Genomic DNA, 20029 nt, shown 5'->3' on the forward strand with positions numbered 1-20029 from the left:
AACAACATTTAATGTCAACATACAATTTATATTATTGATTTAAATTCGGCTTATCATTCATTATCTGATTTCTTTGTTTTTTTCTTTTTTCACCTTGTAATTGGACAGTAAAACATAAAAGAATTTGGTTTGGCTTCACATGATTAATACTGGTCTCAGTTCTAAATATTAGTTTTCCTCGTTTATTTCATTGTTTTTCAGCAGATATCTAAGGAGGTGTTGTATGGAAGTCACAGTCCGATCCACAGCAAGCATTCATCCGGCCGCAACACCCTGCACAGTTTGCAGGGATCAATGTCCCCGCCGATGGTCCGCTCCATGCCCTCCTCTCCTTCCAGACTGGCTTATGGTGGAGGTGGCTTCCTCGGAAAAATAGGAATGGTAGACCCAGGCAGTACCACAATACCACATGAATGTCAGCCGGGGCGAGGGCGGTCCAGCACCGTGTTCTCCAGCAGTAGTGCCATACTGGAGAGAAGAGATGTAAAGCCTGGTGAGAAGCTGGTTATTGTAATGAGCCACCAGGGTGTGGAAGAGTTCAGAGGCTTGGCAAAAATAATGAACCAGACGCCTGCAACATTCAAGATAAACTAATAAAAGTATTTATTTTGAACTGTGGACAATATACAGTAAACAAACAAAATATATATGCACATAATGAATATAATCAAATATGTGCCTTTATGACAAGATTGTTGAGGATCCAAATGCAGGAAGAATTATTAAAATGATTGAACTGAATCACTGAATGAAATAACTGAAAAAATATAAATATTTAAGAAGAAGAAAGTATACCATAGAAGTGCCATACTGTAGAACATTTAAAGGTCAGAAATAAATAAGAACTTCTGTAAATATTATATGAATAAATAAACTGGCCAGCAGCCCAAAACCAGCTAGAAGCCTACAGGGGAGTTACTCCTTCAATCTATTTTCAATAATCTTGGTATGATTTGCATTTACAGCATCACTTAGCTGTAATGCACTCTCCATCAGGTTTTACTAAAACATCTGCAGTTCGAGTTTGTTGAACCAGAGATCTGGTGTGTGAAGCTCAAATTGAAGCTTTTCTCTTTTTCAGTTCTTTCGGTCACATGACAGTGATGTGAATTTAAAATCTAAAAGTGGTTGTCACAGTAAAAGCAAAGCCTTTAAAAACAACAAACTTGACAGTGTCATGATGTGGTGTGGTTTAGAAAATTTAATTAACAAAATAAGAGTCTAACTTATGAAAAATGAACATCCAAGGGAAACACAAAAACAAACAAAAGCAAAACCAAAACACGAAAAGATTCTAAGGAACACAGGGGGAATGACGAGCGTGGAGACAAACAGGGTAACAAGACGGACTGGCGAGTTGTGACTGAAAAAGAGGAGCTTAAGTAGTGGGAGGTAGTAATTGGAACAATGGCCTAAATGAGAAGAGTGATAGCAGGTGTGAGTAATTTGGCACAGCAGCTGGCTGAGGGCTGGGGAGGAGGTGGCACAGGGAAACTAAGGAGATCTGCTGGGAACAAACGGGAGGAAACAGGGAACTGAAAAATACTTGTAATACAAAAGACATTAAGAGTAAAGAAAACCTGATGAACTTGGAGAGAAAGATATGAGGGACACCATAACCGAACCTAAATAGAAACAAGGCTGATCTAACAATAAGAACTAAGGAACACAGAGCAAGAGAAACTAGAATTACTAAAGAAAGATACAGACTCAGACATGGAAGAATAACTGAACCTATGGTGATCAAATTAAGAAATAAACATTACTAGAAACCCTGCAGGGAGGCTGAAATGAGAAATAACTAGAGGAATAAAATAGAATTAGACTATAGTCATTAAAGAAGGCTGGACATGGACTCGGACAAACAAGGACAGAACCTAAAGCAACTGAAGAATAAACATAACACTATAAAGGACTGGAAATAAGGAAAGCAATAAGACAATTCTAATTACACTAAATACCTCAAATAATAATATTATCAAAAGGACCATGAAGGGCTAAACTAGAGTGAACTAAAACATAAAGCTAAATAACATGAAAAGCAAAACCAACCCAAAAATCCAGAGTCCTGACAGACAGTTTAAATCTAACTGAGAAGGTAGGGCCTACAAACGTAAGAAAATAGGCATGTACAGGTTAATAGTTAATAGAGTAACAAACATGGACTAATCAACAGTAGGTTACTCATCTAAACATGGAGACAATGTGTGATAGGGCAGCATTGAACAGAAATAATGGAGACGATTGAGAAAACCAAGACTACACAACAAAATGAAAGAAAATATTGAAAAGCCCAAAGATAACAATGAATGGAGATTGATATCAAATCAGGGAATCATTGGCTGTCTTTGTTTGCAGCTATTTTCCAGTAACAGCCAAACTGATTTCTTAGACAGAAAAAAAGGTCTGGTGCAATTTAAGTCAGTTTGAAAGTAGAGTTGTAAACCTCTTCCTCATATTTCCAATAGGAAAATACTACTACCTGAAAAATAATAAATGCTTATATTAATCTTTTCTGTTATTAGAACATGATGTATTTTTTTCCTCTATGAATTTAAATTGTAGCAATTCTATTGAGAATATTTTGCAAGGATCTTTAGGTAGAAATTTCTACCTGCATGATTTCTAAAAGCTGAACTTTGAGCTTGTAATCAATACATAAAGCTCAGATCTGCACTTCTTTCTGCTTTAAAAACTTTTTCATGGGCCTCTGTGTGTTTATGTGTGTGTTAGATGGAGACATGAGTAAAAGCACAGCCTTGGTGCTGCGTGGAAATGGTGGATCACATTACCCTGAGTACTACCGTTCAGCCTCAGTGGAAGTAGGAAGAGGTCACCACAGCATTTCCTCCTATTGTAGCAGTCCTCCCATGCTAACTGGAGGAACAGCGGAGGTAGGGGTGCTTGGGATCCCTGGTGGGCTGCAACAGCACCGAGCCTCAATCAAACCCCTGATGGTCCATGGGGAAAGCATTCAAAACCATAGCAACTCTCTTCGCAGGTAAGCTGACTTCCTTAACTATCACTTTGAACAGCTACATTGAAGCACTGAGGGAAAGAAACAGATGCTAAGTACATGCTGACTCTTTTAAAAAGTACATGTGCATACACTGCCCTGATTAGCCCTCCTCTCATCAACTGAATTATATTAGAGGAGCTTTCCCAGGTTTATTCAGTCTCTCAGTAGTATGTTCAAGGTGAACAATACTTTGTTTTCAGAAGAACTTCATACATATACAGTGGCTTGCAAAAATATTCATACCTCTTGAACTTTTCCATATTTTGTCACATTACAACCATAAATATTTCATTGGAATTTTATGTGAGACCAACAAAAAGTGGCCTACAATTGAAAAGTACAAAGAAAATTATACATAACTCAAAACATTTTTTAACAAATAAGAACTTTAAAGTGTGGTGTGTAAAAATATTCACCCCCCTTTTTTCTGAGTGCAACCAGTTTCCTTCAGAAGTTTCCTGATGACTGAACAGAGTCCACATGTGTGTAATCTGATCTCAGTAGAAATCCAGCTGCTCTGTGATGCCTCAGAGGTTCAGAGAATATTGGGGAGCAAACAGCATCATGAAGTCCAAGGAACACAGCAGACAGGTCAGGGAGAAAACTGTGGAGATGTTTAAAGCAGACTTAGGCTGTAAAAGGATTTCCAGGGTTGAACAAGGAGAGCTCTGATCAGAGATGCAGCCAAGAGGCCCATGGTGACTCTGGACCAAAGGCAGAGATCCACAGCTCAGAGGAGGAATCTGTCCACAGGACAAGTATTCGTCATCACTGCACAAATGTGATCTTTCTGGAAGAGCGGCAAGAAGAAAACCACAAGAAGTCCAGCTATCCACCTAATCTGACTGAAATTGAGCTTTTTGCAAAAACGAATGGGCAAAAATTTCTGTCACAAGATGAGCAGAGCTGGTAGAGCCAAACCCTGAAGACTAGCAGCTGGAATTGCAGCAAAAGGTGGTTCTGTAAAGTATTGACTCAGAGGGCTGAATATTTTTACACTCCACACTTTTAAGTTTTTATTTGTAAAAATGTTTTGAGTGTATAAATGGAAGTAGAAGTAGAAAGAAATGTATAATTTTCTTTCTACTTTACAATTGTTTACCACTTTGTCTTGGTCTGTCACATTCAATTCTAAAGAAATGTATTTATGTTTGTGGTTGGAAAGTGATAAAATATGGAAAATTCCAAGGGATATAAATACTTTTGCAAGCCACTGCATAATGCATACATTATACACACATGCACACATTCTTTGGATTGCTGATGCAATGTAAAGACTGAAATTAGCTAAGCAGACATTTTGAAAACGTTAAATCCAGTGGTCTCTTCATAGTACTTGTACTTCACTGACAGAGAAGGCTTAACCTTAATTATATCCAGTAAACCTCTGGGAGTTTCTAGTTTTCATAATTAGCATTGTTATGAACCTGAAAATGACTTTTATGGGAAAATTTCAGATGTAAGGGAAAAGAAACACATGAAATTAATAATCTGGATCTGTTAGAATTCCACCTGGGGACTATCCACACTCTGGACATGAGGACAATGTTTGCACTGTGTGTGAATCAATCTAATATTTATTTATTTGTCTATTTGTTGTCCCGTTCTATCAGACAGAAGAACAGGAAGTATGGAGACAGTCAGATTCATTCACTCGGATACAAAAGTCCTCCGCCCTCCCCTCACAAAGGGAATGAAGTCAGGATGTTCAATGGACAGGTGATTGGAGGTGCAAGCCAAGTGTCTCCACAGAGTGTGTCACCTATTCACCGCTCCCTAGAACACAACAGTAGTGGGCTCACAGTGGATGTAATAAACAGAAGAGGCTCTTCATCCTCTTCTTCATCAGTATTTCTTGACAGTCCTCTGGGTCAACCTGAAACTCTTTTTCCAGCCCATATTACTGCTTGTAATGTCCAAAGGTGAGCCTGTACCTTATGTTATCATATTCATATACAGTGTCACCTCACTGCATTAGTTTGTATTAGTCTGTACAGATGAAGCTTTTAAGGCATTTTAACTGAGGTTTGAATTCAAGGTTTTCAACCAGCAACTATCACAGGACATATACACAAACAATAACAACCCCTCTTCTTTTAAACAGTACTACTTAAAGTTACAATAATGACTTAAATCACTCATGTTACACTCAGTAAAATACCATTGACCACCAACAATTAACAGGAATAAACACGTCAGATGATTTTCTAAATGGTTGGCAAAACTGAAAGAGGGAAGGCAGGAGTCGACCTTGCTGCTGGAGGCAGTTAAAGCAAGTATTGGTCCCAGGCAGTGAAGAGAAGAAAGAGATCGCTGGATCTGCAAAACCAGTCAGCTGAAGCCAAAGAGTAAGGGAGGAGTCAAAGGGCATCACTTCCTTGCTCAGTGGGAGCAGAATCCAAAGAGAGAGATGTGAACATAGACCATTTTCTTGTGTCCACGTAGCTGAAGGCAGTCCTTCAATATCCATATTAAATCAAGCAGTCAGCTACAGGGCAGAGAGACACGTAGCTATACATGGTTGCTCTCTCAGACACAGTATGTGCAATTTAAATGGATTAATTCATTTTGAGGTAATTTACCACATATGGATATCTTTGTACTGTGAGAGGAGGCCACAGTGTCCAGGGAATGAATGTATGAGTGATTCAGAATGCGTTGTTTTTACATCACATCCAGGAGAATTTGATATAGTCAGCCTGCCAAGCCCAACTCTGATCCAGATAATAGCAATTGTTTTGGGTCAGGCAGGCCTGAAATATGGTCAGTCCAGCTGAGCCACGCGAGTAACTTCTCCAATGACGTTTTCATCTCGCCAGGGAGTTACATGTGGCCTGTCATTCTCAGCAAGAGTCACATCCAGTTTGTGGCTCTGGTCAGCCTCATAAGGCAGTCTCTCAAAGGCCCAAACAGCTGCTGACATTTTCCAAATTTCACAATGTGCCAGGTAAACGCCAACTCCAAAAAACAGAAACCCAATTATATACACATCTTCAACATCCTTGACCGACAGTATGGACAGACACACTGTCTTCCACTTCCTCCAGGAATCCAGAGTGTATCCACCACCATGTGTCCCATCAGGGCAAGAGGGCTCTCCTTTGCCCAGTCTTCTTGTCAAGGAAATTTGATTCATTGCATTGAGAGACCAGCTGACCAGATCCATAATTTGCAAATTCAGAAAATATGCAGAGGCTCAGAAAAGAATAGCCAGACTGAACACAAGAGCAAAGAGTAGGGGCAGATGAGGGAGGATTGAAGAGAAGAAAAAAAGCATCCACTTTCACCGAGAGCAAGACGAAAAAAATGCAGAAAGAAAGAAAAACAATATATACACACAATGTATTTCAAGGGAAGGGACATGTCAAGATGGAAAACAGCAGTCTGTGTGTTCATGGCTCTAAATAGCATCTCATGGTATTATATGCTTTCAACATGGTTTGTTTTGTTGAAACTAGAACATTTTTTGAAATAAATATCAACACATGGTCAAATGTATTTAATAAAATATGGTGCGTCATCTCTGTAGCCTTAACAGGGGAGTCAGTCCTGTCATGTATTAATGCATCTCAATACTGTACCTGGTGCTGCCATTTATTTTATTGCCGACTAACAACTTACTCACCTGAATTTAGCAGCACCATGATTGTAGGCTTTTAATAAACAAAAATGCTCCAATGGATTGAATATGAATTAGTTTTTTTGTTTTTTGGGGGTTTTTTTTACAGTGAGAGAATGAGAGCCATGGAGGAGCAGATAGCCAGTCTAGCAGGACTGGTGCACCACGCTCTGTCCATGAAGTCAGATGTTCTAGGACAAAAGGACCTTATCAGGTTTGTCTGTCTACAGAAGGTGCAATTTACCACAATATAATAATTAAAGGTGCAGTAATATTTTACATCAACCTTTTTGATGGTTGATGACTTCTTGTCATCATGTTATTCCCTCATCAAACACTTACCTTGAGTGTTGCTTTGATTCTTTCATCCATGTTTGAGAAATTCTTTAAGGCCATGGTGACCATCCAGCTGTGCAAAACACCTGAGCGGATCTAGCGCTGCCTTCGAGACACAGCTCCTCCTCACAGCTGCAGTTTCTAAGCCCAAATTTAAGATGTTAAATATGAAAGTCAAATTTCTTGTATGTCATATTTAACATATATATATGTAGCAATTTTATAACAGCTGAAGGTAATAGTTACTTGATTGTATTACGAAATGGCACTATGTGCCTGGAAAACACATAATACTGCCTCTTTGAAGTAAAAATACATTTTTATTTATAAATGGGTATATCACATAGTACTCACTTTGAATAAGCTTCATTGAACCTTCCTGAAAATAGTGTGAATTTGTGTTTTCTAGTCAGAGTCCTGAAGACAAACTCCTCAGCAATCGACTTGGTGAGAAGTGATTTTCAGGGACACCTGCTACCTAAGACATACTTGTTTTCTTCAGAACATCCTGAAGATTAATAAATCTTCTTTCTTGACTTTCAGAGGCATTATCTGAGTCAAAGACCCCTGCTGCTATGACTGAAAGCTCCAGCCCCACTCCTCTCGCCCTCGGGGTCGCCCCCTTTGATGGTGGACTGCGACACAACTTGATGTCTGTGAAGAGACATATTTGTGAGCTGCGGCTGCAACTCAGTCAACTCAAGTGTTTACAGGTACTAAGCTAAATATTTCAATACTGCATTGAGAGTTATCACAAGTATTTCTTTAAAATCCAACATACTGTAACTTGTTCATTTTTCATCATTTTTTTACTTATTCTCTGCATCACCACTAACATGTGGTGAGCCACCCAAGAGAGTAATGTGTTGCTATAACAGCAATAATTTGGGTTATTCAGTCTATTATAAGAGAAAAAAGGGTTAAATTTTCAAAGAATATGAGAAACCTAAAATATTACTAAATTTACTTACTGTTAGGCTCTTGAATCATTTGTTTTGGGTTTTGTTATTTGTGTTCTTTATTTTCTTATCTCTGTTAGATCTGCCTTGTTTCTCACTAAGTCGCAAAGCTGGCAACATTCCCTTATCCTGGTCACAACCACACTTAAACCCTCTGCTCATCCGTACATTTGGGCACGCCCTTCAGAATTTCTTGGCACCACCAACTTTGGTGGAAAAAAGAATATCTGAGGTTTTTTTAGGAAAGCTGTGAGTCAGAGGAAGGTGGGATGTCTGTATGGCTGGAGACAGGAGAGGATGATGATGAACTTGTTCCTGAACTGCACCTGTTGAAGAATGTGTTCATCTCTATCCAGACTTCCATCTGTCTGATCCTCCTTTTGCTTGAACCCTTACCACACATCTCTCATATTGTTCCTCTTCAGTTTATTCTCCAGCTTCTTCCTGTATTTCTCTTTGCTGTCTCTAATCTTGACCTTGAGCTTCTTCTGTATACTCAATAACTCTCTGTCTCGTTTCCTAAAGGCTCTTTGTTTCTGGTTTAATCTTGACCTTGAGCTTCTTCTGTATACTCAATAACTCTCTGTCTCGTTTCCTAAAGGCTCTTTGTTTCTGGTTTAACAGTTCCTTTAGGTCACTGGTGATCCAGTGACTGGTATTCTGGTGGGGATGGTTCTGTCCACACAGAAGTTTATATAGTCAGTCGCACACTCAGTCATGGCTCTGATGTCATCTCTATGTGGCTGGCAGAGAGTAGTCCAATCAGTTGCTTCAACTGATTGAAACAAGCCTGGAGGACCTCTTCTGCATTCTGTGACCATTTCGTAACATCCATCCTAACAGCTAGCCTCTTCACCAGGGGTTTGTATTCAGAGAGGAGAAAAACAAGATTATGTTCCGATTTCCCCAGAGGACATTAGTGTAAAACAGATCCAAAATCTTGTTTTCGCGGGTGGAGCAGCTGACAAACTAGTGAAATGTTGGCAGTGTAAAAGAGAGTGAGGCATGATTAAAATCACCAGATATTACCACAAATATGCTCTTTAAATCTCTGTCTGCTCGTAAAGCCTGGCAGAGAGATGTTGGAGTTGGGGATACAATCCTGCAGCCATGTCTCCGTAAACCACATTATTCTGCATTCCTTATACTCTTACGTAGTCCTTGTCAGGGTTTGAGGTTCATCCATCTTATTAGCTAACAACCTCTCGTTGCCTATGACGATGGACGGTAGAGATGGTTTGAACTTCCTCCTTCTCTCTCTCCTCTTTGCTCCTGCCCTGCATCCACGATGCCTCCTTTTCAACTCCACTGGGATTTCTGGCTTCAGCTGTGGTACTATTTCAGCTTTTCAGATGTTGAACAGCTGCCCTCTGTTATAAACCACTTTGTAGCTATGGTTGCACATCTTAACAAAATGGGAAAAATAAAAATATTGCCAAAAATCAGTCCAACCTCACAAAATTCAAAACAAGAAGGTATAGCTGTCCAAAAGAAAAAGCAGGAATGAATGTGTGAAAAACATAAAAAATCTCAATGAAGCACAGAGCTACTCCAACATGCTGGCACTGTCAGCAGCTCAATTCTGGAATCAGCATGTCTAGACGTAAGCAGCTGATGTCAGGCAACCACATTTTCTGTCTTCCAGCTATCCAACATGGAGAGTGTGAGTTCAATGCTGCGTATGGCAGGTCCGGAGCTGGTGATGTTGATGTGTGAGAAGCTGGCCCAATTTGAGGATGCAGCATACAGACAGAGAGCTGAGATGGATGAGGACAGGATCCACTACCTCACCTCTGAGGAGAAAATCCTCACACAGCTTAGGTAAGTGTGAATTTTCAAGATTAGTTATATATTTAAACTCTTAAAGCTTCTGTCAGGTATTCCACAAGTGAGCATTTTAATAATTACAAAACATTTACACCAGTAATAAAGCCATCCTGCTGGACCAGACCTAAGAAGTCATCAAATTATTGAATTTAATTTTACTTCAGTGAATATGTTTAGGCTGGAAACCAATTATTTAGACATATAATAGGTTTCAAATGCTGAACAAGAACTTCAGCATTTGCAGCTTGATGCAGTAAGGTGGTTATCTCGCCTGCTCACTGCCTTCCTATACAATTACACTTGATTCAAATCTCTTCACAGACAGTCTGGGCTTTCTAACATTTATTTGATTTCCACTATTAAATTTTCTACTGGCCAATCAGTGAACAGAAGGAGAAGTTGTGAATGATGATGTTGATTTTATGCAATGGTTTAGAATTGCAGTGTGTTTGTAGTTTTAGCAATTGCAGTAAATTTGTAATCAAGTTGGTCACACTTCCAAATATGTAATTAATGTTAACGGTCACCTGGCTCAGCACGGTGCTCCTCGATTCACAGTGGAGGATGGTTGTTTACAGCAAAAGCAATTTGTGGTAAGCTTCATAGGGCCAAACTGGTACCAAACGTTAGCGATGGGGTGAAATTTAAAACTTCAACAGAGGTCACGTTTCTCAGGAAGCCACCATTTCTCAAAATCTCAGGACCCAGACCCTGCGCATGAAGCAAAGCGTAGAACGAGACACTGGTTTTTACCAGGCCAGTGGTTACCCTGTCTCTCACTATGGTCAGAGCCCTTTTCCTATACTGGCTCTGCAGAAGATTTAACATACCTTCCCTTCTCAAAGTCCTGTATTGGCTACTGTATTGGAGCTTGAATGTGAGATGAAGAATACATACACTCTTTATCACAGCTCAATAGAATAATGTTGTTAGAAGGGATTTTGTTTCTGTCATGTTTGAGTTCAGATTCCTGACCCACATACAGAACACCAGAGGAGAGTAGATAAAATGATTCTGTTTATTAGATGCAAATTAATAAACAGAATTAACAGATGCATTCTGAACTGGATAAGCAGGGGTTTGTGTGATTCTCTGTGGAGAAGAGGGAGAAATCAGTGAGGCATTCAAGGTACATAGGATTTGTCAGACCAGTAGGACGGAACGTTCTTACTTCAGAATCGGAGGAGCTTCGCTTGGGGTGAGGAACTTGCAGGTTCTGGGGGGGTTTGGATTCTTCACAAAGGAAGGGGGTTCCAATCCTGAGTTCCAGTGGAGTGGTAGACTGAGGATTCCTGGAGGAGGCACCAGAGGCTGCATTGGAGGGAGGACAGGTAGGTTCTGACTCGGCAGAGAGGACTGATGGCCAACTGTGAATTGGGAACTTTGACTAACGTCTTGACAGGAGTAGATGAAGGAGAACTCGGGCATCCGATGGTTAACAACCACGGCATCACGAGAAGGATTGCAGGTGAGTAGCTTCTCCCAGTCAGCTCAGGGGGAAGGCTCAGAACATGCAAGACCGTTTCAAAATAGACAAACACTCAGGTGTCAAAGAGGTGTCGGAGAGTCTACAGGAGTGGACACACCCGGAGGGTCGGCAGACAAACTCTCCATGGAGCAGCTTCCGGTCGTCATCTAGTAGTGAGAACAAAGAAGCAGCAGGCAAAAAAAAAACCTAAACAATCCCAGAACCAGACAGTTTCCATCCATCCATCCATCCATCCATCCATCCATCCATCCATCCATCCATCCATCCATCCATCCATCCATCCATCCATCCATCCATCCATCCATCCATCCATCCATCCATCCATCCATACATCCATACATACATACATACATACATACATACATAAATACATAAACCCTCATCCCTAGTGGGGTCAGGAGGGTTGCTGGTGCCTATCTGCAGCTAATGCTCCGGGTGAGAGGTGGGGCCCGACAGTTTCCATTTTCTCAAAATATTCAGTCTCTGCCAAGCCACTTCAGCTTGATGCTTCTCCCTTTCTACAGGATGGTTCTTAATCCAGTGAAGGGTGTGCTAATGTCATGACTGTCATGAGCCAGTTATCCATCCATTTTCTAACACCCTTGTCCCTAGTGGGGTTGGGAGGGGTGCTGGGGCCTATCTCCAGCGAACATTTTGGGTGAGAAGCGGGGTCACCCTGGACAGATCGCCAGTCTGTCGCAGGGCAATGAGCCAGTTAGTGCCAGGGAAAATGAATGGCTGCTTTGCAAAAACCAATCAATAGTGTGTTAAGCATCATTGTGCCTAGGCATTTCAGCCTTCTAAGCTGCAATTTGTTTTGAATATTTTAGATATTCAAAACAAATTGCTACTTCAGCTGCCTTAGAATGCTCTAACAGCTGAAGGAGGAGCAGCTCATCCTGCTCTCTCTCTCCTTACTGATAACTTTGCCTGTGAGTTATTTTTAAAGTCACAGTTTTTATAGTTATATTTACATTATCGACATCATAATTACTTCAAACCTAAGGACTGGGGAATTTTTTTTACTTTTATTTTTACCTTGCTTTTCTTCACCTCCAAGTTGAACCAGGGTAAAATGCCTCTGTTTGACCCCAGGGACATTAGCAGTATTATACAACGACTTCAGTCTATAGAAATGAAGATTCAATGGATGGAGATGAACTGTGAGATCAACGCTACCCATGGAAATGAAACAACTCTTCCTCAAATCAACGGTGAGGTCGTACACCCCGCATCAAGCAGCTCACCCTGGAACGCTCAGGGTTCCAAGCCGAAACAAAAGTCTTACACTGCAGATCCCATGAGACGACGAACAGAGACAACGCCTCACCTGGACGAATCAGCGTGGCCGGCTCTGAGCCAAAACCCACCTTCAACTTCAACACCTGCTCCGCCAAAGAAAAATAAACAAGCAGCTGGAACCAAAACGGCTCCACTGACCCCGCTCCCAAGGACAAAGTGACCAGACCAAGCCTCAAAACATTCTGACTCCATGGGAATCCCACTGAAAAACAGATTTTCTGCACTTCAGCCTGAGCCTCTAAGGCAGGGGTGTCAAACTCAATTTCACCGAGGGCCACTTCAGCATATTGGCCCCCCTCAACGGGCCACATTGACGGTACAAATCAGGAGTGCATCCCTGCTAAAACACCCCAGACAAAAGGTTGACTTCCCTCAGTCAGTTCTGTAGAGGCTTATAATGAGTCAATGGTCCAGGTGAGTTAGAGAAGGAATGCATCTAAAGCTGCAGATGGTAGCTCTGGAAAACTAGACTTGGGCACCTCTAGCATAAATGTATAAAAATACAATGTTAAAAATAAATGAAACACCTCATATTGTTAAATAACTGATTTTATGTATTGAAGTTTTAAATATTACATTTGAGTTTCCATGGATGTAAAATTACTGCTCAGTTTAAAAATTACAATATTTAAATCAGTATTTAAAGGTAAGCAAACAAATAATAAAAACAAGTCACATGGGCAGACATTATAGACTTTACGCAAAGATTTAGTCTCAGAGGCAACTGAAATCTATTAATTTAAAATATCCTTTCTGAATATCATCTCATGGTCTCTGAACTAAATGCGTCTTTCTGACCGGGAGCTGACGGCGTGTTGAAGATTTATGGACCGGACGCTTTGGAGCGTCTGGTTAGGAAGCGCATTACAAACCTTTGGTTGAAATGGCGCGTTAAATTCCATTACAAACCAGAGAAAACTAAAGAGAATGCAACGTTGTGGACAATGCAAAACTTAATTAGACTGTAACATGCGCAATCCACTGCTCAACCACTGCGGACTGCGAAGACTTAGAAACCGCTGGGAGAAACTCATCCAGCGGATTTAACAAACGGAGCCTTGGTGCACGTTACCCAGGAGAGCGGCGTTCTGGAGGAGCTGCAGACGTAACATCTGTCCGTTTGGAGAAGCGAAACCATGCAAAACAAAAAAATAAAAATCCTGGTAAAAGCGCACACCGGACCGCACAGGGTAAAACACTCACAGAGTTCAGTTGATCTGTTTGGATCAGACAGATCCAACTGACTGATGAATTAGCACAGATTTTTCTGCAGATGGGAACCAGGAGGAAGTTGTTCAGACCCCAGCGGCTGAAGTGATGCTAATTTAAGTGAAGTCACTTAATTTAATTTATTAAAAGTTATTGGGGCCTCAGTCAGTGGTTTTTGTCACTACAAGAAAAATGTAGATGTAGACACATGTGCATTACGCCATAGAACTGCCAATTGGTAATTGAAGTAAAGTAGCTTCGATTTCAAAGAAGCCGACATTGAAGTCAATTGGCAAATGAACCATCATGAAAGAGGAAGGCTCTTGTTGTCTCACTGCACCCCAAGAGATGCATAACCTACAAAAACCATTTCTGTCTGGTTTTGAACCAGCAACGATGATAACCACTACACTACAGGAACTGAACTTCTCTGCTTTGTTTCAGTTTGAGGTTCCAAAGTTGATGATGTGAGATGCAACATGAAAATTTCAACTGAGGTTTGCACTCAGATGCCTAGATTCTGAGTACAGACCATGACACCACAGAACCCTTGTTGACCTTTAGTAAACACCTGTGATGAATAGAACATGCAAAATCTGTTTCCATCTGGTTTCGAACCAGAAACCTTTTGCGTGTAAAGCCAACATGATAACCACTACACTACAGAAACTCATGCTCTTTGGAGTGTTCCTGGTAGATGATCCACATTTTGTTAGAGACTAATGTCAATGATGGGCATGGAACAATGTCAAATACTTATACCACAGATCCTCTCAGAGAGCACAGTAACTTGATGAACAAACTGTCAGACTTATAATTGTGCCTAATTTAACATTACAGTCCATAAACTAAGCCTGGGATCAAAAAATGTATTGAAGATGTCATTAGCAGAGACAAATGGTTCTACAGAGACTTGGCTAAATGGCTATGAAATAAAATCAATACTTACCAATAAAAGATGGTTCAAAAATAAAATTAACACATTAAATAAAATAAAAAAATATCTGTGAAATACAACCAACACTTCAAAATACAAAATCTCTGGAAAATAAAATATTATGTATGTTGTTTCGAAAAACATTAGAATATAAGCACTTTTATCAAATCTTCATTGTGGTAAGATCATCTAAATTCTTCTTAAATCCATGGAAACTCAACAGTTTGTAAGGTAGGTGAGTTAGCTCAGCAGGTTAGAGCACGGTGCTGGTAATGCAGAGGTCATTGGTTCAAACCCCGTATGGGCCAATTCATGTGTAAGGTCTTTCAGACAATCAACACTTCAAAATAAATAAGGGTTCAAAAATAAAAACAACACTTCAATATAAATAAGGTTTCAATAATCACATTAAAATAGTTCAAAAATACAATCAACACTTTGCAATTAAAAAAAAATGGTTCAAAAATAAAATCAACACTTCAAAATTAAAAAATGGTTCAAAAATAAAATCAACAGTTCAAAATGTATAATTTTGACTGTTTCTGTCTGTTCAGTCCATAAACTAAGCTTGGGATCAAAAAAATATATTGCAGATGTCATTAGCAGAGACAAATGGTTCTACAGAGTCTTTGCTAAATGGCTAAAAAGTAAAATAAATTCTTACAAATAAAAAATGGTTAGGAAGCGCATTACAAACTTTTGGTTGAAAATTCAAGACTCCATTACAGACCAGAGAAAACTAAAGAGAATGCAACGTTGTGTTAATCCATTTGAGGAGCCGGTAGTTTATCTGGAGGAAATAAATGATGATGCAAAAGTTAATTAGACTGTAACATGCGCAGTCCGCAGCTCAACCACTGCGGACGCGGCTCCGCCGCTGTGAAGACTTAGAAATGTGAAGTCGCTTAGATGTGGATGCATTTATCTGCTTAATTTGTGATGGGATCTGGATTCACGGTGAATATTAACTAAACCGCATAAAATGCAAATAAATAGTCGATGTTAATATGATTGTAATTTCACGGATAAAAATAGTACATGACCGATTTTTTTTAATTTTTTTTTTTATATTGTCGGTCAAGATAACGTCTAGCGCCACCTGCCGCCCTGACACCAACTCACACACATCTTCATTCACAGTCTTACTTGTAAATTGATTTTTCTTTTCTTGGACATTTTGATGTTAGCTTGTCGATGTCTCAGTTTTATTCGCTGGTAAAATCAATAAGCAGCTTGAGGTGACTCTGCTGCTCTCTAGTGGCGAGAAGCCGTAATGTTGGCTGGTAAAAATCGGAATGCATTGTGGGAGATGTAGTTTGTAGTCAATTTGTGCTCAAAACCTATTTTAAGTAAATCATCGGCCTATAAAATGCTGGGGCGGGCCACATAAAATGACATGGCGGGCCTTGAGTTTGACACATGTGCTCTAAGGGAAACCTCGCCTTCAAACATCAACAATGAGGCAAGACCAACACATCCACCCCACAAAGCTCCAAACCCTCTAAAAGTTGCATTTAAAGTCCTGTAAAAGTGCCAACGTTGCATTAAATTGTCATTATTTACAAAATCATGCAAAGTTGGCACTTTTAATGGACTTTAATGCTACTTTTAAAGCAACTTTGCATTAAAAAGTGTTATTTACCGATCAATCCTCCAGCTGCAGCTGATCCAGAAGCTGCTGCTGATGTTCTCACTAAAACCAGGAAGATGGAGCACATAGCACCAGTTTTAAAGTCCCTACACTGACTCACTGTAGCTCAGAGAATAGACTTTAAAATACTGTTAGTTTATAAATCACTGAACGGTTTAGCACCACAATATATTAAATATCTGCTGTTGTATCAACCTTCCAGACCCCTCAGGTTCTGGTTCTGGTTCTGGTTCTGCTCTGCATCCCCAGAACCAGAACCAAACGAGGAGAAGCAGCATTCAGCTTCTATGCACCACAAATCTGGAACAAACTTCCAGAAAACTGTAAAACAGCTGAAACACTGACTTCCTTTGAATCTCGACTAAAACCCAGCTGGTTAGAGTTTTATTTGAAATGTAATCAATTACAAATTTAATGATGGCACTTGACTTAATGTGATGTTTTGATTATTGAGTCTATGTTGCATGGCTTTGTGTTTTTGTGTTTGTTGTGATGTAAAGCACTTTGAAAAGCCTTGCTGCTGAAATGTGCTATACAAATAAAATATTATTTGATTTGATTTGATATGTTCTGCAAATAACATTTGCCAATGCACATTTGCTAATGTGCATTGGCAAATTTTCCCTTGAATAATTTGGAGCTATCTTCATTTCATAATGGATAGAAAATGTGTAATGGAGAAAATGTCCATATTGCCTTCAGATTACAATGGATTCCTTAATAGATATTCCTTCTTTTAGCAGAGTTTAAGTCTAATTGCTTTCAAAGAATGCTTCAGTTTCTTTTTAAAATTGTGTAGTTCTCACTTTTTGTGATACTCAGAGACTGTCACAACAGATATATACTGTGTTGTTACAAGAGCCTCTTCTAATCACGCATGACAGGGTGACATAAATAGACATTGTCTTGGTAACAGTTCTAAAAGATCCTCATTTAGTCATCATAATCCTGTTTTTTTCAGTTCTGCTACATATTAAATATGTTCTCTCACTTGAGGGTCAATGAACAGGAAGCAGCAAAACAGACCTATTTTGGGCATTTGCATGCTTGTTCTGATGTCATGCATAGTGGCAGAACTGCAACTGAATTAAAATCATTGGTGACATGCAAGGAAAAAAAAAACAACTGTAGGCATACAGAAACTGGGAGGACCCATATTGTTAAAAATAGAGGCGTAGAGGATGGGAGGTGATTTGATCCAGTGTGACATGGTCTTCCAGAGATGTCAGAGCTCATTCTGATGTTAGCATGCTACACATTAAGTCCATACCTCAGATGACTTTACTAGCAGAGGGCTGAGATTTATTGAGGACCCAGTGATTCTTGAGAATAGGGACAAAACAGGTCCTATGGATAAAGCACCAAATTTGGATAAAATATACACAAAATATATATTTTTCAAATATCTAACTAAACTAACCTGGGTCATGTGAGCACAACAATGTATATTTTCCAGTTATTTGCTGAATATTTTTTTATTTTAAACATTGTAGTCGGTGGATGATGCCTGTAAAAGCCCTTGTCCAGGAGCAGAACTCAATATATTATAATAGTTTAAAACAATTAAAGAAATACTAAATTTATATATAATGACTATTAAGTAAAAGTAGTCATATAAATAAATATAAAAGTATCGATAAATTGAATTAAAAATAATTTTTAGATATTTTCCAACTCCGTTTAAATTTGTCCTTAGTTTTTGTCAACACCGTCAGACATGAAAAGAATGTAAAAAAAATCAGGCATTATTGGGGGGCACCAGAACTTCTGAGGACCCCATGACATCGTCTTTTCTCTTCCTTTGCTAGGAGGGCTAGTTAGCTCCGGTTAGCTTAAGTTATTCTTTAGTTTCTTCTTCTGTTTTATTCCTAAGTTGCTCGTCACAACCATGATGTGTCAACTCCATAACTGACAATTTACAAAACTTTGATGAAATTTTGTGAAATAAAAGCTTAATTTTGGTATGTTGTAAAGATTTCATGGACCTGATGAGCTACAATATGGCCTCCTTCAGAATAACATCCTATAAATTGAGGTAGTTTGGCTTTTTTTCCAACTCTGTCAGATGTCAACTCCATCAGAGTTTTTCTGACTCTTTCAGTTAAATTGTTGTCAAATCTCACTAAATGTGCAGTTAATTCATTTTAATGTATTTTACATAAATTGCATTACTTCACATGTATCAAGTTTTTCATTTTATTCACTAGTTTGTCATCACCTTCAGTTCTGTCAACTCCGTCATGAACTGTCAACTCCATCAGATGGACTTTTTGTTGTTTTTTGTTTTAAATAATATGTTTTTTGTTTCTTGAGAAGCATGTGTCTGTAAAATGAGTAAAAATATCACTAATGGGGTATTTTAAAAATCATTTTAGATTTATTTTTGTCAGATGGTGATGACAAAGTTCTGGGTCAGGTCGATTAAAAATGTAATTTTTTAAAAAAATTTGCAACTGGGAGCCTGTACCTTAGCATCTTTACAGTTCCAAAACATTATTTGTCATATTTGCATACATAAGGTTGAGAAATAATAAAAAAAATATGGGAAAATTAAAACCCATTTTGTCCCTATTCTCAAGAATCACTGGGACCACAAGTAGGAGTCTTTGGATTAGTGTGATACAATCACCTCTCTAGACATTAAATCAGATCCAACATTATTAGGAGAAATACCAATGTGCCAAGCTAACTCTGGCTTCAGTCGTAAACTTTTCTACAGGGAATGATGGGTGAAGAAAATCTCAGTAAATGTCTGCATTAGTTAATAAACTAGTTTATTTACGACTGAAAGTCGAGGCACTGCAAACCTTTCAGTAGACTTCACATGTCTGTGTGTGTTTTCATGATGCATCATTCTGCACTGTGTCCAGCCTACTATGCTTTAACATTTCAAGGATCATCAGACTGAATTGGGTTTTATTCAGGTTGTGATGGCAGTATGCAGAGTCTGCAGCCATTTATTATTCAAATGAATGTTATACTAAAAGGAAGAGCACTTTCTGCTAGTGGTTTAGGTTGCCTCAGACTACTTTATTTGTTCACACTGTAGCATGATATCTCAGTAGCATGATTTTGGTTGGATGTTTCAAGCTCATATAATTGTATAGGCAGAAATAAATATTGATTGCTGAAGTATATTCATACATATGTGGCTGAATATAAAATTAATAAACCAAGAAGTATTTTTGTAACCACATATTCAAGCTTTATTTCTTTAAAGCTCTCTCTCTTTCTTTCATCCTCTGAGCTCGGGTCCTCTACCAGAGGCCTGGGAGCTTGAGGGTTCTCCTCCAGTATCTTGGCTGTGCCTAGAACTGCACATTTCTGGACTGAGATGTCTGATGTTGTTCCTGGGATCTGTTGTAGCCACTGCTCCAGTTTGGGGGTGACTGCCCCGAGGGCCCCGATGACCACAGGCACCACTGTGGTCTTCACCTTCGAGGCCTTTTCCAGTTCCTCTCTGAGGCCCTGGTATTTCTCCAGTTTCTCCTGCTCCTTATTTTTCCAGCTTTTTCCAGCCATTGGTAGGATTTCCTGATATCAGCCACTTCAGTTATTTGTCGGTGGTACATCCCATGTAGGGGCTTGTCCTCCCATGATGGTACCTCCAGCACCTCGTCCTCTGTTCCCCATTGTCTGAGACATTCGCTGAGCACATCGTCCGTTGAGGCTTTGTCCTTG

The 20029-nt window shown here is 39.4% G+C and overlaps 1 protein-coding gene across 4 annotated transcripts in view; it reads left to right on the forward strand.

The window, feature by feature from the left end:
* Nucleotides 1–20029, forward strand: part of LOC106911581 (uncharacterized) — a 58645-nt gene that overhangs the window by 20063 nt on the left and 18553 nt on the right. For 3 of the 4 annotated variants that reach the window (XM_088014690.1, XM_088014688.1, XM_088014689.1), the window contains exons 5-11: nucleotides 202–493; nucleotides 2734–3001; nucleotides 4633–4941; nucleotides 6748–6852; nucleotides 7384–7421; nucleotides 7518–7687; nucleotides 9579–9754. In XM_088014690.1, coding sequence (XP_087870816.1) covers nucleotides 202–493; nucleotides 2734–3001; nucleotides 4633–4941; nucleotides 6748–6852; nucleotides 7384–7421; nucleotides 7518–7687; nucleotides 9579–9754 — 1358 coding nt within the window. The remainder of the gene's footprint in view (nucleotides 1–201; nucleotides 494–2733; nucleotides 3002–4632; nucleotides 4942–6747; nucleotides 6853–7383; nucleotides 7422–7517; nucleotides 7688–9578; nucleotides 9755–20029) is intronic. The other variant, XM_088014691.1, reaches the window with a different exon arrangement.

This window comes from Poecilia mexicana, unplaced genomic scaffold (genome assembly GCF_051168715.1).
Source record: "Poecilia mexicana isolate PSO_F unplaced genomic scaffold, ASM5116871v1 scaffold_17, whole genome shotgun sequence".
Taxonomy (NCBI): Eukaryota; Metazoa; Chordata; class Actinopteri; order Cyprinodontiformes; family Poeciliidae; genus Poecilia; species Poecilia mexicana.